At 44.4% G+C, this 26,050-nt stretch overlaps 1 protein-coding gene across 1 annotated transcript; it reads left to right on the top strand.

Moving 5' to 3' along the window:
• On the top strand, window positions 1-22,719 carry LOC140188157 (uncharacterized). Its single transcript, XM_072244146.1, has 5 exons — window positions 1-165; window positions 13,385-13,603; window positions 15,626-15,804; window positions 18,868-19,126; window positions 22,287-22,719. Exons 2-5 carry the CDS (start codon window positions 13,435-13,437, stop codon window positions 22,640-22,642), a joined length of 963 nt encoding a protein of 320 aa, XP_072100247.1. The 5' UTR covers window positions 1-165; window positions 13,385-13,434; the 3' UTR covers window positions 22,643-22,719.
• Window positions 22,720-26,050: the final 3,331 nt, after the last annotated feature.

Here is a 26,050-nt window from a genome sequence, read left to right as displayed (position 1 = left end):
CAGCAAACCCCGCACCTGCCACGGGCGGGGGAGGAACTTCGGACCGTCGCCGCGTTGACCTGGGCTTATCGCACTATAAATAAGCCCCCGTGCGGAGTAGTTCCTCATGGAATCGCGGGTTCGGCGAGGCGTGGAAGGGAAGAGCTTCTGTCCCCCGGTGGAACCGTGAGTAACGCCCTGCGGTGGGGAGCTTCTCAATTCTAGAACTGACATCAAACTTGCATCTAAAAGCAAGTTAAAAAGCCTCCGAGTGTTAGATTTTATCGACAATTCGATAAGCGCTGTTTCGGAAGAGAAAGCCGGGCGGAAAAGTTAACTTGTCTATTCTCGCCGCAAATTTAAAAGCTGATAATAGTAGCTTTAAAAAATTGAATTTTAAATAGACTTTAGAAAAATTGTGAACTTAGCTGAGTCGTTAACAGAGATGTATATGAGATATTTGACTGGAGGCGAGAGAGGGACCACAGATTCTGGAATCTGGAGTTCTTTTTCCCGCTTCCTTTCCAGTCCTGAAAAAGAGTCTCGGCGCGAAACGTCGACTGTTTATTCCTCTCCATGGATGCTGCCTGACCTGCTGAGTTCCTCCAGCGTTTTGTGTGTGTTCTGTTGTTCAACAAACAATCTGCTGGAGGAAATCGAGCAGCCCCCGATACTCGAATAGGTTTGTTAAGTAATCTTCCTAGCGAGCGCGGGTAAGATCAGAACCATTCACAGCCGATTTGTCGTTATGGTTTGGGTTGGTGCTTTTCAGAACTGAGCACATGCTATGTGTTACCACAGAGGGCAAGGCCAAGAGCAGTTCAGGGAAGGGCCGCTCCATTAAGTAGGACTTGCAATAGCTGTCCAAATCCGCAACTGTTTATTTCCCTCATAGATGCTGCCCGACCTGCGAGTTCGTCCATCACTGCATTAAAGCTAGTCCATTCCCCGCATTTATCTTTCTCCACGTACCCGCTGTTGAGTAAACACAAGAGATTGTACAGATCCTAAACACGAGGACTTTTGCAGATGCTGGAAATCTTGAGTAACACACACAAAATGCTGGAGGAACTCAGCAGGTCAGGCAGCGTCTACTGAAATGAATAAACAGTCGACGTTTCGGGCCGGGAGCTTTCAACAGGACTAGAAAAGAGATAATCAGTTAACAATTTATACAGTTAGTCACCGCAATTTTCCAAGTTAACGTTCACAAAGAACCAGTCCGGAGATCGCGCGGCAAGGGAGATTCCAGTATCGTTCTTAACACGGGTTGAGAGCCGAGTTCCGAATGTTCTGTGTTGTGAGCTGATGCCTGTAATTCGCAATCTGAAGTTGAATATTGTGTTGGAGATGAGGATCGTGCAGCGAGATCCAAACCCATTGTGTGATTTCATTCTCACAAATGGACCCGGTTTTTTCTTTTTATTTTTCTTTTTCTCTCCCTCCCTCCCTCTCTCCCTCCCCTAAAGATCTGCCTATGTACTCCCCGGAGAGTAGCTCTGGGCCGGTAATTCTGGGTGTAGGAGATTGAGGAGAGATTTGATAGAGGTATACAAAATTCTGTGGGGCATAGATAGGGCAAATACAAGCAGGTTTTTCCCATTGAGGCCTGGTGAAACCAGAACTAAAGGTCATAGGTTAAAGGGAAAGGTGAACTGTTTCAGGGGAACCTGAGGGGGGGGGGGGCTTCACTCAGATGGTGTTGAGCGTGTGGAATGAGCTGCTAGTGGAAGTGGTAGATGCTGGTCCGATTGCAACATTTAAGAGGAGTTTGGATGGGTGGGATGTAGAGAGCTATTGCCTAGCAGTGAGTCACCGGCATTAGGCAGAATAAAGGTTTAGCATGTACTAGATGGGCTGAAGGGTCTGTTTCAGTGCTTAATGACTTGCCATTGCCTAGTTAATAAAATGCCAATATTAACGACGCTATATTTAGTTTTGGAAAAAATCTGAAGTTTGTGGTGAGTGAGGCCTGCTGAGCAGCACTGAGTACGACTGCAGTTTTGTAGAGCCAGATACAGACGGGATTGTTAACACAGTGACAACGTTTGACAGACTCAGGAAGATAGCCTGTTCAGATGAACATAAATGCAAAACCTGGGCTGCTTTTTCTAAAGACTACTGTTGTCCCTTTTGGGTTGGGAAATAGGAGCAGAATCAGGCCATTCAGCCCATTAAGTCTGCTCTGCCATTCCAACATGGCTGATTTATTATCTTTCTGAACCCCATTCTCCTGCCTTCTCCCCATAATCTCCGATATCTCTGCTAATCAAGAGCCTATCAACCTCCGCTTTAAATTTACCCAATGACTTGGCATCCAGAGCCACCTGTGACAATGAACTCCACAGATTCACCACCCTCTGGCTGAAGAAACTCCTCCTCATCTCCATTCTAAATGGACGTTCCTCTATGCTGAGACTGTGCCCTCTGGTCCTAGCCTCACCCACAATAGAAACCATCTTCCCCACATCCACTCTATCAAGCCTTTCAATATTCAATAGGTTTCAATGAGATCCCCTCCCCCCACCTCATTCTTCTAAACTCCAGTGGGTACAGACCTAGAGCCATCAAACACTCCTCATATGTTAACACTTTCATTCCAGGAATCATTCTCATAAACCTCCCTTGAACCCTCTCCAATGCCAGCACAACCTTTCTTAGTTCAGGGATCCAAAACTGCTCACAATGCTCCAAGTGCAATCTGGCAAATGCCTGATAAAGCCTCAGCATCACATTCTTGCTCTTAATTCCTAGTCCTCTTGAAATGAAGGCTAACGTTGCATTTGCCTTTCTTAACTCTGACTCAATCTGCAAGTTAACCTCTAGGGAACCCTGCACAAGGACTCCCAGCTCCCTTTGCACCTCTGATTTTTGAATTTTTTCCCCGTTTAGAAAATAGTCTATTCCTTTATTCCTTCTAAAAAAAAGTCCACGACCATACACTTCCTTACACTATATTCTATCTGCCACTTCTTTACTCATTCCCCCAATCTCTCTAAATACTTCTGCAGACTTCATGCTTCTTCAATACTACCTGCCCCCCACCTATCTTTGTATCGTCCACAAAGCCATCAATTCTGTCATCCAACATGTTGACATAAAACGTGAAAAGAAGCAGTCCCAATATTGACCCCTGCGGAGAAACTAGTCATCAGGAGCCAACCAGAATAGGACCTCCTTATTTCCAGTCTTTGCCTCCTGCTGGTCAGCCAATCATCTATATGCTAGTATCTTTCCTATAATACCATGAGCTCTTATCTCACCAAGCAGTCTAATGTGTGGCCTTCTGAAAATCCAAGTAAACATCTTTCACTGACTCTCCTTTGTCTATCCCGCATGTTATTTCCTCAAAGAATTCCGACAGATTTGTCAGGCAAGACTTCCCCTGACGGAAACCATCCTGACTTTGGCCTACTTTATTGTTCACCTCCAAGTACCCCAAAACCTCATTCTTAATAATGTACTCCAACATCTTCAAAGGCACTGAAGTCAAGCTAACTGGCCTATAATTTCTTCTGCCTCCTTCCATTCTTAAAGAGCAGAGTGACATTCGCAATTTTCCAGTCCTCTGGAACCATTCCAGAATCTAGTGATTCTTGAAAGATGCCTCCATGATCTATTCAGCCACCTCTTTCAGAACCCTGGAATGTAGTCCATCTGATCCAGGTAACTTATCTACCTTCAGACTTTTCAGTGTCCCGAGCACCTTCTCCTTAGTAGTAGCAACTACATTTACTACTTCTGCCCCTGATACTCTCGACACTGCTAATGTCTTCCACAGTGAAGAATATCGCAAGATACTTATTAAGTTTGTTCACTATTTCTTTGACCTCAATACTGTCTCCCTAATGAAATTTTCTAGCGGTCCAATATCCACTCTTAACTCTCTTTTACTCTTTTTATCTGATAAAAACTTTTGATAACCTCCTTTACATTTTTGGCTAACTTACCTTCATATTTTATTTGTTTCTCCTTAATGGCTTTTTAGTTGCTTTGTTAGTTTTTACAAGGTTCCCAATCCTCTAACTTCCCGCTAAGTTTTGCTATATTTTATGCCCAATCTTTTGCTTTTATGCTGTCTTTGACCTCTTGTCAACTATGATTACCACATCTTCCCTTTAGAATACTTCTTCATCTTTGGGATGTATCTATCCTGTGCCTTCTGAATTAACTTCAGAAGCTCAATCATTGCTGTTCTGACATCATCCCTGCTAGTGTTCCCTTCCAATCAACTTAGCCCAGCTCTTTCTCATGCCTCTGTAATTCCCTTTACTCCACAGTAACACTGATACACCTGGCTTTATCTTCTCCCTCTCAAACTGCAGTTGAATTACCATAAGACCATAAGTTATAGGAGCTGAATTAGGCCATTTGGCCCATCAAGTCTGCTCTGCCATTTCATCAGCAATTTTCCTCTCAGTCCCAATCCCCTGCCTTCTTCCTTCACACCTTCTTGCCATGACCTATCAAGAATCTTACCAAGAATTCTATCATACTATGATCACTGTCTCCTAAGGTTCCTTTATCTTAAGATCCCTAATCAAATCTGATTCATTACACAGCACCCAGTCCAGAATTGCCTTTCCCCTAGTGGGCTCAACCACAAGATGCTCTTAAAAAAAAATCTCCTAGGCATTCTACAAATTCCCTCTCTTGGGATCCAATACCAATCTGGTTTTCCCAATCTACTTGTATATTGAAATCCCACATGACTGTTGTTAATTGCCCTTATTACTTTATCTCCCATTGTAATTTATATCTCACATTCTGTCTGCTGTTCAGGAGTCTGTACATAACTCCCATCAGGGCTATTTTACCCATGCAGTTACCTAACATCTCTCGATCCGACAGAGCCACCTCACCCCCTCTGCCTACCTGCCTGTCCTTTCAATACAAGGTGTACTCTTGGATGCTAAGCTCCCAACTATGATCTTCTTTCAGCCACGACTCAGTGACGCCCACAGTGTCATGCCAGTCAATCTCTAACTGTGCTACAAGGTCATCTGTGTACATTCAAGTATAGCACCTTCCAGTCCTCTGTTCACCACCCTTTTTGATTTCGTCCCCCTGTTACACTTCAACTCAACCCACTGACTGCAACTTTGCCTTATCATCTGCCTGTTCTTCCTCACGTTCTCACTACACAATGCATTGATCTGTATACCAATGCCCATCCCCGGTCCTATCACTCTGGTTCCCAGTCCTCTTTCAAGTTAGTTTAACACCGCCTGCCCCCCAAACAGCCCTAGCAAACTTCCCTGCAATGGTATTGGTCCCCCTCAGTTTCATACAGAATAGTACAGCACAGTACAGGCCCTTTAGCCCACAATGTTGTTCAATGTGTTGCGGGTGTAACCTTTTTGTACAGGTCATACTTCCGCAGAAGAAATCCCAATAATCCGGAAATCTGAAACCCAGTCATCTGCATCAGTCCCTCAGCTAGTCATTCATCTGTACTATCATCTTATTCCTGCCTTGACTAGTATGTGGTACTGGGTGCAATCCAGAGATAACTACCTTCAGCCTCCGCCCTGTCTCCCTATACTCACTGTGCAGGACCTCTTCCCCCTTTCTACCTGTCACTGGTGGCAACGTGCACCACGGCCACTGGCTGCTCAGTCTCCCTCTTGAGAATATTCTGTAGCCACTTGAGACATCCTGGACCCGAGCCCTTGCAGTCACAGAATCTGCTGTCCAAGTCTCCTATCACTATTGCGCTGCCTGACTTTACTCTGAATGAGAGGAGATCTTATAGAAACATATAAAATTATGGAAGGAATAGATAAGATAGAGGCAGGAAAGTTGTTTCCACTGGTAGGTGAGACTAGAACTAGGGGACATAGCCTCAAGATTTAGGGGAGTAGGTTTAGGATGGAGATGAGGTGGAACTGCTTTTTCCAGAGAGTGGTGAATCTGTGGAATTCTCTGTCCAAGGAAGCAGTGGAGGCTATCTCAGTAAATATATTTAAGATAAGCTTGGATATATTCTTGCATAGTAGGGGACTTAAGAGTTATGGGGAAAAAGCAGGGAGGTGGAGATGAGTCCATGGCCAGATCAGCCATGATCTTATTGAATCCTATTTCTTACGTTGTTCCCTGCTGAGGGAATGATAATCCCATTTTACCTCCATTTCACTCCATTCCTTGGATTTGACTTAAATGACCCAACTTCTCCACTAGTCTCTGACCAAACCCCTCATGGACAAACTTTCATATTAAAATAGGTTGTAGTACCTTCTGCAGATGCAAATTTTCAATCTCCCTCCATATTCCAAGTTACCAAGTTACCAAGTTTCATTTATTGTCATTTAGAAATGCATGCATTAAAAAATGATACAACGTTCTTCCAGAATGATATCACAAGAAAACGCAGGACAAACCAAGACTAAAACTGACAAAACCACGTAATTATAACATATAGTTACAACAGTGCAAAGCAATACCATAATTTGATAAAGAGCAGACCATGGGCACGGTAAAAAAAAAGTCTCAAAGTCCTGATAGGCTCATCATCCCACGCAGGCAGCAGAACCTCCAAACGCCGCCAACTTGCCGATGCAGCACCATTGGAAGCACCCGACCACAGCGGACTCTGAGTCCGTCCGAAAACATCGAGTCTCCGACCAGCCCCTCCGACACAGCCTCTCCGAGCACCATCCTCTGCCAAGCGCTACGACTCCGCCCCAGCCGCCGAGCAACAAGCAAAGCCGAGGACTCAGGGCCTTCTCCTCCAGAAATTCTGGACCACACAGTAGCAGCAGCAGTGAAGCAGGCATTTCAGAATTTTCTCCAGATGTTCCTCCGTGTTCTCACGTCTGTCTCCATCAAATCAGGATTGTGCACAGCACCCCACTTGACAAATAACAGACATCACCACCAGAGTGGCTGCTGTGAACTGCGTTGCGCCGCCATCTTTCATCAAGGCACCATCATTGACATATAAGAGAGAGATTGAAAATCTGGCTGAGTGGTGCTACAACAACCTCTGACTCAATGTCAGCAAGATCAAGGAGCTGACTATTGACTTCAGGAGGAGGAAACCATAGGTCCATGAGCCGGTCCTCACTGGGGGCTCAGAGGTGGAGACGATCAGCAATTCTAAATTCTGCAGTGTTATCGTTTCAGAGGCCCTGTCCTGGGCCCAGCACATAAGTGCAATCATGAAGAAAGCCCATCAGCGCCTCAGCTTCCTTTGGAGTTTGCAAAGTTTTGGCATGACATTTAAAACTTTGACAAACTTCTATAGATGTGTGGTGGAGAGTGTATTGACTGGCTGCATCACAGCCTGGTATGGGAACACCAATGCCCTTGAACGGAAAATCCTACAAAGAATAGTGGATACGACCCAATCCATCACAGGTAAAACCCTCCGCACCATTAACCACGCCTACACAAGGCGCTGTTGCAGGAAAGCAGCATCCATTATCAGGGAGCCCCACCACCCAGGACATGCTGCTGCCATCAGGAAGAAGGTACAGGAGCCTCAGAACTCTCACCACCAGGTTCAGGAACAGTTATTACCCCTCAACCATCAGGGTCTTGAACCAGAGGGGATAACATCACTCAACTTCACTTGCTCCATCACTGAAATAGTCCTACAACCTATGGACTCACTTTCAAGGACTTTTCATTTCATATTTATTGATGATTGTTATTTATTACTTTCTGTTTTTGTGGCTTTCTTGTCTTTTGCACTCTGGTTGTGTGCCCAAGTTGGTGCAGTCTTTCATTGATTTTATTATGGTCATTATTCTATGGATTTCTATGTGCCAACAAGAAAATAAATCTTGGGGTTGTGTATGCTGATATATATGCAGCTTGATAATAAATTTACTAAATACTTTGAACTTTTCGAAAGGAATTGAGAAAACTAGGATGTACAAAAGTTTTGCTTATAAGTTGATTTGCATGAGGCGACATTAAAAAAAGGTTCTGGCTTTACTTGCCTAATTATTTGGTTCAGTACAGCACAGAAACAGGCCATTCGGCCCAACTTCTCCATGCTCACCAAGATGCCAATCTAAACTAATCCCATTTGGTCTGTATTCTTCTAAATCTTTTCTGTCCATGCTCCAGTCCAAATGATCTGTAAAGAGAGATGGGTTTCAGCAAGTCCTGATGAAAGGTTTGGGTTTGAAAGGTCAACTGTACTCTTTTCCATAGATGCTGCCTGGCCTGCTGAGTTCCTCCAGCATTTTGTGCATGTTGCTTGGATTTCCAGCATCTGCAGACTTCATCTTGTTTGTGATTGGCTTCAGCTTTATTTGTACGTCAGAGCATCGCACTATTCTGCGAAGTGCACCATTCTGCGTCAACAACCGACCCATTCTGGGGGTCGTGCTGGGGACGGCCCCCAAGTGTTGTCATGCTTCTGGTACCAATAGAGCAAGCCTGCGATTCGCTTATAACCTTAACTGCTACGTCCTTGGAGTGTGGGAGCGAAACGGAGCACCTGGAGGAAACCTAGCCGGTCATGGAGAGAACGGGCAAACTCCTGAGAGACATTAGGGGCAACCGAATCCCGATTGGTGATCGCTGGCGCCATACAGCCATTGTGCTAACCACTATGCAACTGTGTCATCCTTGTAATTGTAAATGCTGAAATTGTACCCATCTCTACACTTCCATATTCCCTCCACCCCCTGCGTGCCCCTCAGATGCTTTTAATCCTGCACTTTTCACCTTAACTTAGAAAATGAATGAATACTTGGGAAGGATAAGATAGTATTTATATAGCACCAGTCACCACCTCCAGGTAATTCACTGCTGTTGTATCATTCCTGCTGTGTGGTGGAAAAGAACCTGTTGCCAGTTTGGAGAAAACTTGGGGGAAGTTTGGAAGAAACTGTAGTTAGGTGGGAAGGGTTAGATTGATCTCAAAGTAGCTTAAAAGGTCAGTACAACATTGTGGGCCAAAGGGCCTGTAATATTCTCTGTTCTAAAATAGGTATTCCTCAAGTACAGTTATGACAAGCTATTCTGTTCTAGTGATGTTGATCAGGAACTAATATGTTTAAAGAAAATTTGACCGAACTTCCCTAAACCTTGATTACAATGGACAACATTTTTTCGAAAGTGTTGCTTCCTCAGAAATGTTTTCATTTATGATAGACCGCTTGAAGCTGAACACAAATATAATTTCAGACTGTTTGTATCACGCAGAAATTTGGAGAAACAGGAAATTAACTTTTATTGAATATAATGTGTTTAATGGCATAACAGTGCTGATGCTTTGTAATAGTTCAACGAAGCTAAAAATATTTTGTTGAGAATTTTCATTTGTACTCAGTGTCTGAGGTTTCTGGCTTAAGTGTCCAACAATAATCAGCCAGCATTGATGGATTCCAGTTGCCCTGATACTGTTTCTCCATGACCACAATGTCCTGGTGAAACCTTTCATCGTGCTCATCACTGACGGCGCCAAGATTTGCAGGGAAGAAGTTTAAATAGGAATGCAGAAAATAAATCTTTAGTGACATGTTGCACTTCATAGTATGTTTCAAGCATGTTGTCAACCAGCTGCATGTAGTTTGGTGCTCTGTAGTCACCAAGAAAAATTACAAAAACATCCTTGAATGCCTTCCATGCGATTTTCTCCTGTCCCACTAGAAGTCCTTTGAATTACCTCTCATTGATGACCTGTTTGATTTGTGGACCAACAAAGCTGCCTTCCTAAACTTGGCATCAGTTATTCTGACTTGAATTATGAATTGAAAAACCAAATGTAGGTGATATAAAAAATGTTGCATGATAGGAAATTTCATAGTGATTTTCATGATCAGCAGCCCAAAATCTATAAGATACACCCAAAGGTATTCAGGAAGCAAAATCTTTGATGTCCAGTGTTTCTGCTATGGGATAATTTACTCAATTCTGTAGGAAAGAGAATGCCTCAGTTTAATGTTTAATTTCTAGGTATCGTTAACTGTACTGACATCAGATCAGAAATAGAATAAAGAGATCTGGGAATACAGATCCACAATTCTCTGAAAGTGCCATCACAGGTAGAGAAAGTCATAAAGAGAGCTTTTGGCACATTGGCTTTCATAAATCAAAAAACTGTGTATGGTAATTGGGATGCTTTGTTAAAGTTGTATAAAGTTTGGTAAAGTTGTATAAGTGAGGCCAAAGTTAGAATATTGTGTGTAGTTCTGGTCACCTACGTACAGGAAAGTTATCAATAATATTGAAAGAGCGCAGAGGGAGTTTACAAGGATGCTGCCAGGACTTGAGGACCTGAATTATAGGGAAAGTTAGAATAGATTAGGACTTTATGAGGGGTATAGAGAGGATAAATTCAAGTAGGCTTTTGCAATAGAAGTTAAGTGAGACTAGAACTAGAGGTTATGGGTTAAGGGTGAAAGGTGAAATGTTTAAAAGAAACAGAAGGGGAATCTTCTTCACTCAGATGAAGAACAAGCTGCCAGCACAACTGGTGGATATGGGTTCAATTGCAACATTTAAGAGAAGTTTGGACAAGTACATTGATGAGAGCGGTGTGGAGGACTATGGTCCCGGAAGGTGGGACGAGGCAGAATAACAGCTCTGCATGAACTAGTTGGGCCGAAGGGCCTGATTCTGTGCTGTAGTGCTCGATGAGTCTATGAAGTGGCCAGCGGTTTGGGGAGAGGGGTGGTCTTGATGTCCTGGCACTGAACCAATACAGAGTTGATGTCTAAGAATGAATTCCCAGATAGCTTCAGACTTCGACAAGGTTCTCCAAAGGGGTAGGAATGGTCACTTGGCTGTCCAGCCAGCTAGCTGTGGCAAATAACAACGTTCTAATTATATCAGGAACAGGAAGGGGTCAATAACTCAGTAGAGTGTTTTTTATAGACTTCCCAATAGTAACAGGGACATCGAGGAGCAGATAAGGAGACAGATTCTGGAACGGTGTAATAATAACAAAGTTGTCATGGTGGGCGATCTTAATTTCCCAAATATTGATTGGCATCTCCCTAGAGCAAAGGGTTTAGATGGGATGGAGTTTGTTAGATGTGTTCAGGAAGGTTTCTTGACACAATATTTAGATAAGCCTACAAGAGGAGGCTGTACTTGATCTGGTATTGTGAAATGAACCTGGTCAGCTGTCAGGTCTGTCAGTGGGAGAGCATTTTGGAGATAGTGATCACAATTATATCTCCTTTACCATAGCATTGGAGCGAGATAGGAACAGACAAGTTAGGAAAGCGTTTAATTGGAGTAAGGGGAAATATGAGGCTATCAGGCAGGAACTTGGAAGCATAAATTGGGAACAGATGTTCTCAGGGAAACATACAGAAGAAATGTAGCAAATGTTCAGGGGATATTTGCATGGAGTTCTGCATAGGTACATTCCAATGAGACAGGGAAAGGATGGTAGGGTAGGGAACCGTGGTGTACAAAGGCTGTTGTAAATCTAGTCGAGAAGAAAAGAAAAGCTTATGAAAGGTTCAAAAAACTAGGTAATGATAGAGATCTAGAAGATTATAAGGCTAGCAGGAAGGAACTTAAGAATGAAATTAGGAGAGCCAGAAGGAGCTATGAGAAGGCATTAGCAGACAGTATTAAGGAAAACCCCAAGGCATTCTACAAGTATGTGAAGAGCAAGAGGATAAGATGTGAGAGAATAAGACCAATCAAGTGTGACAGTGGAAAAGTGTGTATGAAACCGGAGGAGATTGCAGAGGTATTTAATGAGTACTCTGCTTCAGTATTCACATGAAATAGGATCTTGGCGATTGTAGGGATGACATACAGTGGACTGAAAAGCTTGAACATGTAAATATTAAGAAAGAGAATGTGCTGGAGCTTTTGGAAAGCATCAAGTTGGATAAGTCTCAGGGACTGGATGAGATGTACCCCAGGCTACTGTGGGACGTGAGGGAGGAAATTTCTGAACCTCTGGTGATGATCTTTGCATCATCAATGAGGACAGAGGAGGTTTCGGAGGATTGGAGGGTTGCGGATGTTGTTCCCTTATTCAAGAAAGGGAGTTGAGATAGCCCAGGAAATTATAGACCAGTGAGTCTTACTTCAGTGGTTGGTAAGTGGATGGAGAAGATCCTGAGAGGCAGGATTTAAGAACATTTGGAGAGGCATAATATGATTAAGAATAGTCAGCATAGCTTTGTCAAAGGCAGGTCCTGCCTTACGAGCCTGGTTGAATTTTTTGAAGATGTGGCTAAACACATTAATGAAGGTAGAGCAGTAGATGTAGTGTATGTGGATTTCAGCAAGGCATTTGATAAGGTACCCCATGCAAGACTTATTGAGAAAGTAAGGAGGCATGGGATCCAAGGGGACATTGCTTTGTGGACCCAGAACTGACTTGCCCACAGAAGACAAAGAGTGGTTGTAGACGGGTCATATTCTGCATGGAGGCCAGTGACCAGTGGTGTGCCTCAGGGATCTGTTCTGGGACCTCTTCTCTTCATGATTTTTATAAGTGACCTGGATGAGGAAGTGGAGGGATAGGTTAGTAGGGATGTTGAGGGTGTTGTGGATAGTGTAGAGGGCTATCAGAGGTTACAGTGGGACATTGATAGGATGCAAAACTGGGCTGAGAAGTGGCAGATGGAGTTCAACCCAGATATGTGTGAGGTGGTTCATTTTGGTAGGCCAAATATGATGGCAGAATGTAGTATTAATGCTAAGACTCTTGGCAGTGTGGAGGATGAGAGGCATCTTGGGGTCCGAGTCCATAGGACACCAAAGCTGCTGCACAGATGGACTCTGTGGTTAAGAAGGCATACGGTGCATTGGCCTTCATCAATCGTGGGATTGAGTTTAAGAGCCGAGAGATAATGTTGCAGCTACATAGGACCCTGGTCAGACCCCACTTGGAGTACTATGCTCAGTTCTGGTCACCTCACTACAGGAAGGATGTGGAAACCATAGAAAGGGTGTAGAGGAGATTTACAAGGATGTTGCCTGGATTGGTGAGCATACCTTATGAGAATAGGTTGAGTGAACTCGGCCTTTTTTCCTTGGAGCGACGGAGGATGAGAGGTGACCTGATAGAGGTGTATATGATGATAGGGTGGGTAGTCAGAGGCTTTTTTTCCCAGGGCTGAAATGGCTAGCACGAGAGGGCGCATTTTTAAGGTGCTTGGAAGAAGGTACAGAGGTGTCAGGGGCAAGTTTTTTACGCAGAAAGTGGTGAGCACATGGAATGGGCTGCCAGTGATGGTGGTGGAGTCGGATACGATTGGGTCTTTTAAGAGACTCCTGGATAGGTACATGGAGCTTAGAAAAATAGAGGGCTATGGGTAAGCCTAGGTAGTTCTAGGGTAAGAACATGTTCGCACAGCTTTGCGGGCTGAAAGGCCTGTATTGTGCTGTAGGTTTTCTATGTTTCTATGTTCTTATGTGTTTCCCGATGTAATGTGCTCAGAAAACTCACACCTTTTTGTTTCTCTTTTAGATATTAACAACTTGAAACATACACAGCTCAGATCTTTCCTTACAAGGGAAATGGATACAGTCTATTATTACAGTGGGGACAGGCACTGTGTGCAGAGTATGGGCTCCATGGCTGCCTGTTTTTGCCTGCACCGCCAGGCAGGTGAGCAAGTACAGCGAACGCAGCCAGGAGCCCAGCAGGCACTCATCCACACCCTGACTGTGGCCCAGCACTTGGCCGGTGAGTATTCATTCCCCTCCAGGAAAGGGCGAGGGAACAACCCTAAATTTTACGGCAACACACACAAAATGCTGAAGGAATTCAGCAGGTCAGGCAGCATCTGTGGAGAGGAGTGAAAGAGCTGACGCTTTGGACCGAGATCCTTATCGGGAAGCGGGGAAGAAGCTAGGATAAGAAGGCTGGCGATAGAGAGAGGAGGACAAGCTGTAAGGAGATAGGTGAGGGGGATGGTGGGTGGGTGGAGGAGGGGGGGAATGAAGTAGGAAGCTGGGAGTGACAGGTAGAAGGTGGAAAGGGCTGAAGAAGGAGAAGTCTGATAGGAGAGGAGAGTGGACCATGGGAGAAAGGGAAGAAGGAAGGGAACCAGAAGAAGGAGATGGGCAGGTGAGGAGAGGTGAGAGGGGAGACAGAATGGGGAAAGAGAGAAGGGTGAGGGATAAGAAGTGACAACTATCACCTGCCAGCTTGTACTCCTTCCCCTCCCTCCATCTTTTTATTCTCGCTCTTTCCCCTTCCCTGATGAAGGGCCCTGGCCCGAAATGTCGACTGTTTACTTTTCTCCATAGATGCTGCCTGACCCGCTGAGTTCCTCCAGCATTTTTTATGTGTTGCTATGGATTTCCAGCATCTGCAGAATCTCTTGTGTTTTTAAGTGTACTAGATTTCTACTTCCATTTTTTGTCATCTGTTAATCACCAACACCTCGAATAGATTACTTTTGTCCATCCTGTTGGGTGTCCATCCTTGTCCATTTTTTTTGTCTGCCAAGAGCCTTTGCCCGCTGTGTGAGTGGTAATGATTTATGTTACTGTAATCTGGATTATAATTTTGTGCTATGAATATTTTTTAAAAATCTGTCTTGAATTAATCATCTGGAATCCTTTGACTTTCACTAATTATCACTGTTTCTTACTTGGATCTTGTCGTATTTTCTTCCTCACCAAGAAAATTGCTAAGTTGCTGGAGAGATTAATGACGCTATCAGTAAGATTGAAAAATTGCAAAAAAACAATTACAAGGAGATTGCCGGATATTGAGGAGCTGAGATACAGGGGAAGATTGAAAAGGTTAGAACTTTATTCCCTGGAGCGTAGGGAATGAGGGGAAATGTAATAGAGGGATACAAAATTATGAGGGGTATAGATAGGGCAAATGTCAGCAGGCTTTTTCCACTGAGGTTGGGTGAGTCTAGAACCAGAGGTGGAGGGTGAAAGGTGAAAGGTGAAATGCTTCAGGACACCCGAGGGGGAATTTCTTCACTCAGATGGTGGTGAGAGTGTGGACCGAGCTGCCAGTGGGAGTGGTGGATGCAGGTTTGATTGCAACATTTCAGAGAAGTTTGGGTAAGTACATGGGTAGGAAGTATATGGAGGGCTATGGTCTTGATGTTGGTTAATTGGACTGGACAGAGTAACAGTTCGGCACGGACTAGATGGGCCAAAGGGCCTGTATCTGTGCTGTAGTTTTCTATGGCTCAAAATCCACCTGGTTCATGTATATTGTTCGGTGAAGATAGTCTGTTTCCCTTGGTTGGGTACCACAAGTTGGGACAGCACAATAACGTATTGGGTAGCACAATGCTTTACTGTACAGTCACCCCGGTTCAATTCCCACTGCGGCAGAGTTCGTAAGTTCTACCCGTCACCACCTGGGTTTCCTCCGGAAGCTCTGGTTTCCTCCCACAGCCCAAAGACGTATCGATTGGTAGGTTAATTGGTCATTGTAAATTGTTCCATGGTGCTGCCTGGATTAAATCGGGGGATTGCTGGACGGGGTGGCACCAAGGGCCAGGGGCCTGTTCCGTGCTGTACCTCAATGAATAAATAAGTCCCGAAATGAAGGTACTTTAATATAATAAAAGCTTTGGTTCCCTACCACCTACTGGAACAACTAGGGAGAGGACAATTAAGAGAATTGTTACAACAGCACAGTTTTACAAATTGGCAGTGTTTTACAGTGTGTGTACATGAATGGTGAATTATTGGTGCAACTCTACATTAACATCTCATTTGCGTTTTGAAGAAATGCTCCTGGAGGCACGGTATGGCAGCTGCCGTCACAAACGGAGACGGAACAGGACAGCTTTCAGCACCCAGCAGCTGGAGGCACTGGAGAGAGCGTTTCAGAAAACACGTTATCCCGACATGGCCACCAGGGAAAAGCTAGCAATGTATGTCAATCTGCCAGAGGCAAGAATCCAGGTACGTTCAGCAGGGTCAGAGATTACAGCTCGACTGAGTGCAATCTTTATCAGTCAGTCTTCTTTATCAGAGCAGCTAGTGTTATGCTTTACAGCACCAGTGATCAAAATCCGGGTCCAATTCCTGCCTGAAAAGAGCGTGTACATTCTCCCCGTGTTACAGTGGGTTTCCTCCACGTGCTCCAATTTCCTCCCACATTCCAAAAGGTCAAAGTAAATTTATTATCAAACTACATATATGTCACCGTATACAACCCTGAGTTTCATTTTCTTGCAGGTATTCACAATAGAACAAGGAAGTACAATAGAATCAATGAAAATCCACACAGAAAGACTTACAAGTTAGGGTTAGTGAGTTGTGGGCAAGCTACGTTGACACCAGAAACATGGTGACACTAGCAGACTGCCCCCAGCACGTCTTCAGACAGTATTGGTCGTTGACACAAACGATTCTTTTCACTGTGTGTTTCGATGTACATGTGACAAAATAAAGCTTACCCAAGATTCAAGTTTATTTGTTACAGGTACATTGGAACATTGTGTCATTTGCGTTAGCAACCAACATGCCCAAGTGTGGGCTGGAGGCAGCCCGCAAGTGTCCCTACACATTCCAATCCCAGCAATCTTTAATCATTAATCTCTTTAATCTCATTACTGAAATTGGACACTGTTAGACTGGAGCATGGACACTTGCTGCTCAAATTCATTGTTAAGGTGCTTTGATGGCATTGGAATTGGTTTATTATTGTCACGTGTTCTGAGGTACCGTGATCAGCTCGTCTTGCACACTAGTCATTCTGATCAGACCATTGGCCGGGAAGCTTTCTTGGTGTCATGGGGACAACTGAAAGGACGGTACAATACTGTCACATCTCTGTCGGTAGAAAGGAACCCCTGACACCTGATCTGATTATCCCAGCTAAAGGAGAAAGGGAAATTTTTTTTAACCATCCTGTGAAAAGAATCCAGTATAGCTCAGGAAAGAATTGTTAGGTCAGCTTTGTTCATCAAATTTTTGTAGGCAATCTAAAATATTTTGAGAGCACAAATGTGAGATTTCTAAGCAGCATTTCTGGATGCTGCTCGTCAGTGTGAAAGGAACCAATATTAGAACTTTGAAGAATTTAACACAGATAAAGGCCCTTTGGCCCACAACGTTCTAACTAGTTTAGGTTTATTGTCATCTAACTGAACATGTATACAACCAAGTGAAACAATGTTCCCCCCGGACCATGGTGTACCCACAGAACATATATTGCACACAGCGCATAAAACGAAATATCACCACAAGTAAGTTAGTAACATATAATTGAAAATGCATGTAGTGTGCAGCACAGGCAAGCAGTAAGCAGCTGTCTATCCTAGTGACGAGACCTCGGTGGTGCCAGGGTATTCATTATTCTCACAGCTTGGGTGGAAGAAGCTGTTACCCAGACTGACAGTCCTAGTCCTGATGCTCCTGTACCTCCTTCCCAATGGTCGCGGGTCAAAGAGATTGTGGGATGGGTGGTGGGGACCCTTAGCGATGTTTCAGGCCTGGTAAATGTCACAAATAGGGAGGAAGAGACCCCCGATAATCCCCTCAGTGGTTTTTACTATCCTCTGTAGAGTCTTTCAGTCTGATTGATGCCTTGCAGCTTCCGTACCGCACAACGGTGCAGCCAGACGGGATACTCTCAATGGTGCTCCTGTAAAAAGCTATCAGAAAGGGGGTGCGGAGCCTCGCATGCCTCAATACCCTCAATTAAATTAGTAATCACAGCTCAGCTAAACTAATCCCTTCTGTTTTAACGATATTCATATCCGTCCATTCCTTGCCTATCTAAGAGCTACTTGAGTGCCTCTGTCATATTTGGCTCCATCACCAGCCCAGGCAGCACATTGCAGACACCACCACTCCCTGTATAAAAACAACTTGCCCCTCACGTCTCCTTCGGACTTACCCCCTCTCACCTCAAATGCTTGCCTTCCGGTTCTTGTTCAAAATACCAACTATATTCTTATTTCGAGATGTACCACAGTAACAGACCCTTCCAGCCCAGCGAGCCTGGGCACTACCCGAACCAGCGAATCTGCGTCAGCAGAATTTTCTGTTTCTCATCCGTACTTGTTATAACACACCCATCCATCAGGCATCACCCCATCTGAACATCGGTTATGATCGATACTGGAACCCGGCTGGAAACCCTAGAGGAGTTTATTCATCATATACGCTGGGAAGGCACTAGATCCTTTTTCAGCGCTGATACGTTTCACATACTGGCAATGAAGTGATTCTGACTCTGAGCATGGTGGCGAAACGCTTTTACAGCGCCAGCGACCCGGGTTCATTTCCGTCATTGTAAGGAGTTTGTACATTCCCCCCGTGACCGTGAGGGCTTCCTGCTGGCGCTCTGGTTTTCTCCGTACCTGGCTGAAAGCCTGAGAAGAGTCTACATCAGAACTGATTGTGGTTCAGGGCCAAACATAAACCGCAGGACAATACCGTAACAGACAACACAATAGCAACCAACAGCTTACAGGGCAACAGTGCAAACAGCCAGGAGCACTCAACAATTAGCAGAACGGTCACATACGCAAACTTCAATAATCAAACTTCAGTAAATGTGAATGTATGAACGGACTGAATAATTACCAACAGAACAAGGACAGCAGGAAAAACCATTTAACAGATGTTGTGCAGGGACAGGTAGGATACTACACCTGAGTGAGTTTTGTTGAGAAGCTGGATAGCTACGGGAAAGAAGCTTCGGAGATGACGTGTAGTCCTGGTGCGGAGGGACTTGTTGTGCCTCCTTGACGGCAATTTGGTGACTAGGTGACTGTGAGGGTGGGTGGGGTCAGCAGTAATTTCTCCAGTTCTTTTCACTCTGGCAATGAACTCTTAAAGTCAGTAACTGGCAGCCAATGATCTTCTTCACTGAGTGGGCCAGTTGCTGCTACCGTGCTGCCCAAATATTGACGTAACCACGCTTCCCAGTCCTAATATCATCACTGGAAATTACGGAGCATTTATCAAAAAGCAGGTTTTTAAATAAACACACTAATTATTCACCATATTTAGGTCTGGTTCAAAAATAGAAGAGCTAAGTATCGCAAGCACCAGCGAAGTGTGGAGCGGGAGGAGCTTGTGATGGAGGTAGAGGAAGCCAGCAAGAGTGAAGGCAGCGCTAGAAAGATCAAACTGGAGAGAGATGAGCAGCACGTCCGAGGGAAAGACTACCTGCAATTCCGCGGCCCCGTTGCTCACCCATCCACGAATGAGAACAGAATCAGCAATCAGGAGTCCGGCAGTGAAATTCGTTGTGTTACAGCAAGTACAGGTGAGAAACAGGAACTTCTGTTCTTTCAGGTTCACTGGCTCATGTCAGAGAAATGTCTGGGCCCTTCAAATGTCAGGCTCCTGAACGGGCGTGGATAACTTCACTCACCTCAACTCTGAACTGATTCCACAGCCTATACACTCACTTCCAATGACTCTACAATTCATGTTCTCAGTACTATCTGTCATCTACCTATCTATCATGTACCATGTATATATCATCTATCACCTATCACCTATCTATGTATCGTTGATCTATTGTCTATCCATCTATCTATCATCTATCTATCTATTGTCTATCCATCTATCATCTATCTATTGTCTATCCATCTATCTATCATCTATCTATCTATTGTCTATCCATCTATCATCTATCTATTGTCTATCCATCTATCTATTGTCTATATATTGTCTATCTATTGTCTGTCTATGTATTGTTTATCTACTGTATCATCTATCATCCATCTATCTAGTATTTGCACAGATTGTCTTCTTTTGCACATCGATTGTTTGTCAGTAATTGTTTGTAGTTTTTCATTGATTCTGTTGTATTGTTTTGCCCTATTGTGAATGCCTGCAAGCAAATGAATCCCAGGGTAGCATATGACAACATATAGGTACTTAGATAATACATTTTCTTTGAACTTTGATGCCTGCAGTTTGGATAGTCATTCATTTCACTTCCTGTTACCAAGCCTTGTAGCCACATTTTTACCATTGAGAACTTGCCATCTTCCTTATCCCAATTAACTGCCCTGAGCAAGGCAGCAAACATCAAAGTTAAGGACTTGGGAAGCATGCTCATCAAAGTGACAGAAAGCTAGACAGCTGTTGACAATTCTTGCGAATTTTCCCTTGATTCAGAAGGGTAAAAATTGGACCTTGCATCGAGCTCAGAGTGGTTCAACTTATGGTCCCTGTGGAAGATTTTTAACCTTCCCTGGTGTCAACCTAAAGCAGGAATCCCAGAAGGACTGGTCCAATCACATTCAGATACAGTACTGTGCAAAAGTCTTAGGCATATATACTATATATAGCTAGGGTACTTTAAGTCTTTTGCACAGTACGGTATATTGCTTAAAATAGGAAGGTGGTTGGGAAACAGAAGTAAAAGTACTTAGCTTTGTATTAGCTCTGTAGTATCAAGTCTTATTTGGTAACTGGAAAGACCCAATATACAGTACTGTGTAAACGTCTTAGGCACCTAAATATACATATGTACCTAAGACTTTTGCACAATACTGTATATTCTTTGTTGGCCATCTCATCAAAGGAAGAATATGGACACTATAGTGAGGGGGAAAAGGTTCATCAGGATTAGAGGGCATGTACTATAAAAAGAGGTTGGAGGAACTTGGGTTGTTTTCTCTGGAATGGTGATGGCTGAGGTGATATCTGATAGCGGCCGGTAGCTTTTTCCCAGGATTGAAATATCTAATGCCGGAGGGCATGCATTCAAGAAGAGAGGGGGAAGGTTCAAAGAGATGCATTGGGCATGTTTTATTAACGTACAGTGGTGGGTGCCTGGATGGCAATACCAGAGGTGGTGGTGGCATCCGTTAGTCTCGCGAGACCATGGACCTGCGCCTGGAAAGTCTAGCTTCAGTCTGTGTTGGTAGAGCAGCGTCTGTTGTGGCTGTAGAGTCCCACAAGGGAGTGACAGTCTCGGCTGCAGCGACTGCATTTGAAGGCGCTGTCCTCCAGTGTTGTCTTGGTGCTGTTTTTCCGACGAGTGTGCTTTTCTTCAGCAGCAAGCCTCAGCTTCTCTTCTCCTTTTTTTAGACCTCTGCGTAGTTCCAGCCTCCAGTGAGAGCGATCACTCTATGATAGAGGTGTTTAACATGGTCATAGATAGGCACGAGAGAGTGCAGGAAATGGAAGGACATGAAACCTGCTTAGGCAGAGGAGATAATTAGACATTTTATTGCTAGTTTGGAATGGCGTGGTGGAGATACGTCTCTACCAAATGAGATGTAAGACACTCCTTCCCTCCACTAGCCTGTAGGTCCCCCTTGGGCAAGGTGTAGCATCTGCTTTGCACCCCGATCTGGGTCACGTGAAGCCATGGGAGCAGGTGGTGGATGGTCGTATGAGCAGCTGGTGCATATCACAAGTCCTGGTTATGCAATCACTTGATGCCAGGCAGATAATCTCTGAAGAGTATTGATAATGGTTGGGGTCACCTGTCTTGTAAAGGCACTGCCCAGAATAAGGAAATGGCAAACCACTTCTGTAGAAAAATTTGCCAAGAACAATCATGGTAAAGACCATGATTGCCCACGTCATACGACACAGCACATAATGATGATGATTATTACTAGTTTAATTACTTTGGCACAACATCGTGGGATAAAGGGCCTGTTTCTGAGATGTACTTTTCTAAATTATAACTCTGGGCGGGCAGCTTCCAGCCTGCCTGACACCAGGTTCATCTGTAGAAAGAAGAAGCATTTATTTCAAGTCAAAAAAGAAATTCTGACCAAGATTTCTCTGGAACGGTGAAAAGCAGGAGCTATAAATTTTCTTAATATAATGTTACCTAGTCTTGAAAAAAATGTATGCTAGCAATGAATTAAGGACCCCCATGCCCTCTTCTCATTACTACAATAAGGGAGGAGGTACAGGAGCCTCAGGATGAACACTCAACGTTTCAGGAACAGCTTCTTCCTTTTTGCCGTTAGATTTCTGAAGGGTTGCCTCACTTTATTGTTCTCTTTTTGCATTAAGAAATATCTAAAAATAAATGTTGTAACTTGTCTTTTTTAATGCATTGTTTATGTACTATACTGTACACCTGTCGCAAAATGACAAATTTCACAACATCGGAGGGCACAGCCTCAGAGTAAGACGTCACTTTAGAACAGGGATGAGGAGGGATTTATTAAGCCAGAGGGTGGTGAACTTGTGGAGCTCATTGCCACAGACGGCTGTGGAGGCCAAATCATTGGGTATATCTAAAGCGGAGGTTGATAAGTTCTTGATTAGTCAGGGCGTCAAAGGTTACGGAGAGAAGGTAGGAGAATGGGGTTGACAGGGAAAATAAATCAGTCATGATGGAGAGGTGGAGTAGACTCAACGGATGAATGGCCTAACTCGGCTCCTATGTCCTATGGTGTCATGTCTGTGATGATAAACCTGATTCAGGTATGTTGTACTTGCAGGTGCCATTGCAAGGACTGCACAAATCGATGGAAACATCGGGATTCGGGCCCCAGAACGCTCCATCCTCCAACAACCGAGTGCAGGTCTGCAAACTCACACCCAACACCCCTTGGCTTTGGCGAGTGTTTTCCTCCCGGATTCCCACTATGGAATTCTTGCTCCAAACCTGCCTGTCAGTCAGACTCCTGCCCTGCACCCCACGTTCTCCCGAAGGCTCTCCCCTGCTCTAGAAACCCCTCCCACCCTGTTCATTCATCATTCCTGTACATTACCAGACCTAATTCCTAAAGCTGGCAGTGTGGGGGGTCTGGAGCTGTCCCGACAACGTGGTAATTTACTGGGCCTCAACCTGTAACACTGAGGAGCCTCACAATAGGGTGCTAAGGGTTGTCTGAGCAACTTCCGTGCAAAACTGTTGAAAGTGAATAAAATTTAACGATTTTACATTAAGATGCAATCTCTTTGTTACATTAATCTTCCTGTTGAAAGTTCAGTGTAAATTTGTTATCAAAGTACATATATGTCACCACATACAAACCTCAGATTCATTTTCTTGTGGTGATTCACAGTAAATACAAGAAACACAATAGAAACAATGAAAGACTGCACCCAACAGGGCTGACAACCAACGTGCAAGAGATAGCGAGCTGTGCAAATGCAAAAAGAAAGAAAGGAATAATAAATATATAAGCAATAAAAATCAAGGACATGAGATGAAGAGTCCTTGAAAGTGAGTCCACAGGTTGTGGGAACAGTTGAGTGAAGTTATCCCCTCTGGTTCAGGAACCTGATGGTTGAGGGGTAATAACTGTTCCCGAACCTGGTGGTGTGAGTCCTGAGGCTCCTGCACCTTCTCCCTGATGACAGCAGCGAGAAGAGAGCCTGGCCTGGGTGGTGGGGGTCCCTGATGATGGATGCCGCTTTCCTGTGACAGCGCTCTGTGCAGATGCTGTCACAGTACTTGGAGTTATCACTTGACCAAGTGGGGTTAAAGATGCTCATCTGCTCCACAGTTATAGAAACGGGCCCTTCTGCCCTTCTAGTCCATGCTGAACTATTATTCTGCCGAGTCCCATCGACCTGCACCTGAACTATAGCCCTCCATAGTAGAGGTAGTGCCGTTGAGTTGAGTACAATGTTTTCCCAAGGGGTCCTTGGGTGGCTGGAGAGGCCGTTCTGGGATCCACATATTCTGGTGCAGTGTGGGCAAGAGTAAGTGGTGGCTCTGGTCAGTGGCCGGGTCTTTTGCTTGTTCAGTTGCCCCTTTTGCAGCTGCCACTTGTTCTCTGTGGCATGGCGAAGGTTGCTCTTCCGTAGTGCAGCTCACTCTTGAACAGATTTCTCCAGTTGTATCTATTGAACGCAATGTCTTCCCAGTTTCTAGATGTACTGTTGAATTTCTTCAGGCTGACCTTGATGATGTTTTAGAAGCGTATGCTTCGCCCTCCAGGGACTCACTGACCTTCTTTCAACTGAGAGTAAAGGATCTGTTTGGGGAGACATGAGTTAGGCATCTGAATGTCAAGACCTATCCATCAGAGCTGACATTGCTTCATCATGGTGGAGATGTTGTTCATGTTGGGCTCCTCCAGTCTGCCGGTGTTACTGCATCTGTCCTTCCAGATGATCTTCAAAATCCTTCGTAAGGTTCTTTGGTGTAATTGTTCTGGGGCTTTCAGGTGCCGACTGTAGGCGGTTCATGGTTCAACTCCATTCAGTAACGTAGGAAGGGCAACTACTCTGCAGATCTCCATACCCTTCCATCCATGTAGTTATCCAAACTTCTCAAAAATGTTGCAACCAAATCCATATCCACCAGCTCGTTCCACACTCTCACCACCCTCTGAGTGAAGAAGTTTCCTTATATATTTCACCTTCCACCATTAATCAGAATCAGGTTTAATATCACTGGCGTATGCCGTGAAATTTGTGGCTATGCAGCAGCAGTACATTGTAATACATATGATAGAATATAGAAGAAAAACTGACTGATGGTAATTATGTTAGGTATATTAAATAGTTAAGTTAAAATAGTAGTGAAAGAATGGAAATACTGTAAAAGCAGTGAGGTAGTGTTCACGGGTTCAATGCCCATTCAGAAATCAGATGGCTGAGGGGAAGAAGCTGTTGCTGAATCATTGAGTGTGTGCCTTCAGGTTTCTGTACCTCCTTCCTGACAGTAACAATGAAAAGTGGGCATGTCCTGGGTGGTGGGGGACTTTTGATAATGGATGTTGCTTTTCTGAGGCACCATTCCTTGAAGATCCTTCACAATCACCTCTTGTTCTAGTCTCACCCAACCTCAGTGGGGGAAAAAAGCCTGTTTGCATTTACGAGCAAGTTTTAGCTGATGTCTCATGTTTTAATATTATCTTTTTCATCAAGCGGATCACACTCATGGTCAATACTTTTGTGGTTGAGTGTCGCTTCCTAATCCCATGTAATTATTTCTCTCATCTTGCAGTCCATCACACATTTTACCTCCTACGGTTTTGCACAGAATGTCTTGACCTACTTTCCAAGCTCCTACCAGCAGTTCTGAGGGCAATGCATTGAAACATGCTAATCAATTAACTTTATTTTTTAACCTTCAACCTTCTTTTGAGTAAAGTGTGCCTTTGAGCGCCAACCCCATTTGCCATCTCAACAAAGAGAGTAAATTTGACAAGCAATTTGGAATCATAGAACGTCAGGAGTAGAGGACAGGAACAGGCCCTTCGGCCCCACAATGCAGTGCTGAACTAATTAGGATAATTGGGCACCTCAGTATCATAGCGATTAGTGTGACACTGTTACAGCTTTTCAGAATTTGGAGCTCAATCTTGGTGCTGTTCTGCAAGGAGTCTTGTACATCCTCCCTCTGGAATATGTAGCTTTCCACCCACAGCCCAAAGACGTACTGGGCAGGCTAATTGGTCATTGTAAATTGGACCGTGATAAGGCCAGGGTTAATCAGGTTTGTCAGGGGCTGCTGGGACATCATGGCCCCATGGGCAGTAGGGCTTACCTCGCACTGTATCGCTAGATAAATAAATAAAATAAATAATGATCCCATCTGCCTGCACGTGGTCGATGTTCCTTCATTCTCTGCACATCCATGTCCCTATCTAAGAGCCTCTGTATGAATGGCTGTATTGTATCTGCCTCCACCACATGGGATCCACCAGCCTGCGTCAGGAAATGAAACTTCCCCCCCCACCTCACCCCCCACACCCTCTCCTTGAGCACTTGCCCTCCGATATTAAACATTTCAACCCTGCGATAGAGATACCAGCTGTCTATCTATGCCTCTCATCATCTTATAAACTTCCATCAGACTCCGCCCCATGGCTTTGTGGGCTTCCCCTGGTTACTCCAGCGTCCTCTCACACTCCAAAGATGTACGGGTTGCTAGGGTGGCTGGTCACATGGGTGTAATTGGGCAGTGCGGGCTCGTTGGTCCACGAGGGCCCGTTACCATGCTGTATTTCTAAAGAAAATCATATCCCCCACTTTGTCTCGTATTAGTAGAACTGGCTATTATACAGGTTGACCTTCACTAATCCGACTACCTGTAATCCAGTTCCTTCGATAATCCGGCACTGATTATGCTCAATGTGATCCTTCTGTAATTCGGCATTTTCACTAATCCGGCACTCGTCAGGTCCCAGTGGTGCCAGATTAGTGAAGGTCGACCTGTAATAATAAATACTTTATAATTGGCACGTGGCCAAGTGGTTAAGGCGTTCGTCTAGTGATCTGAAGGTCGCTAGTTCGGGCCTTG

This window comes from Mobula birostris, chromosome 26 (genome assembly GCF_030028105.1).
Source record: "Mobula birostris isolate sMobBir1 chromosome 26, sMobBir1.hap1, whole genome shotgun sequence".
Classification (NCBI taxonomy): domain Eukaryota; kingdom Metazoa; phylum Chordata; class Chondrichthyes; order Myliobatiformes; family Myliobatidae; genus Mobula; species Mobula birostris.
Note: the sequence above shows the minus strand (reverse complement) of the source record. Positions and strands in the feature narration are given on the sequence as shown.

Coding starts and splice junctions, on each gene's coding strand:
- LOC140188157 (XM_072244146.1), top strand. CDS start 13,435: ATGGATACAGTCTATTATTACAGTGGGGACAGGCACTGTGTGCAGAGT. Junction 13,604..15,625: donor TGTGGCCCAGCACTTGGCCG/GTGAGTATTCAT, acceptor TGCGTTTTGAAG/AAATGCTCCTGGAGGCACGG. Junction 19,127..22,286: donor TTGTGTTACAGCAAGTACAG/GTGAGAAACAGG, acceptor TTGTACTTGCAG/GTGCCATTGCAAGGACTGCA.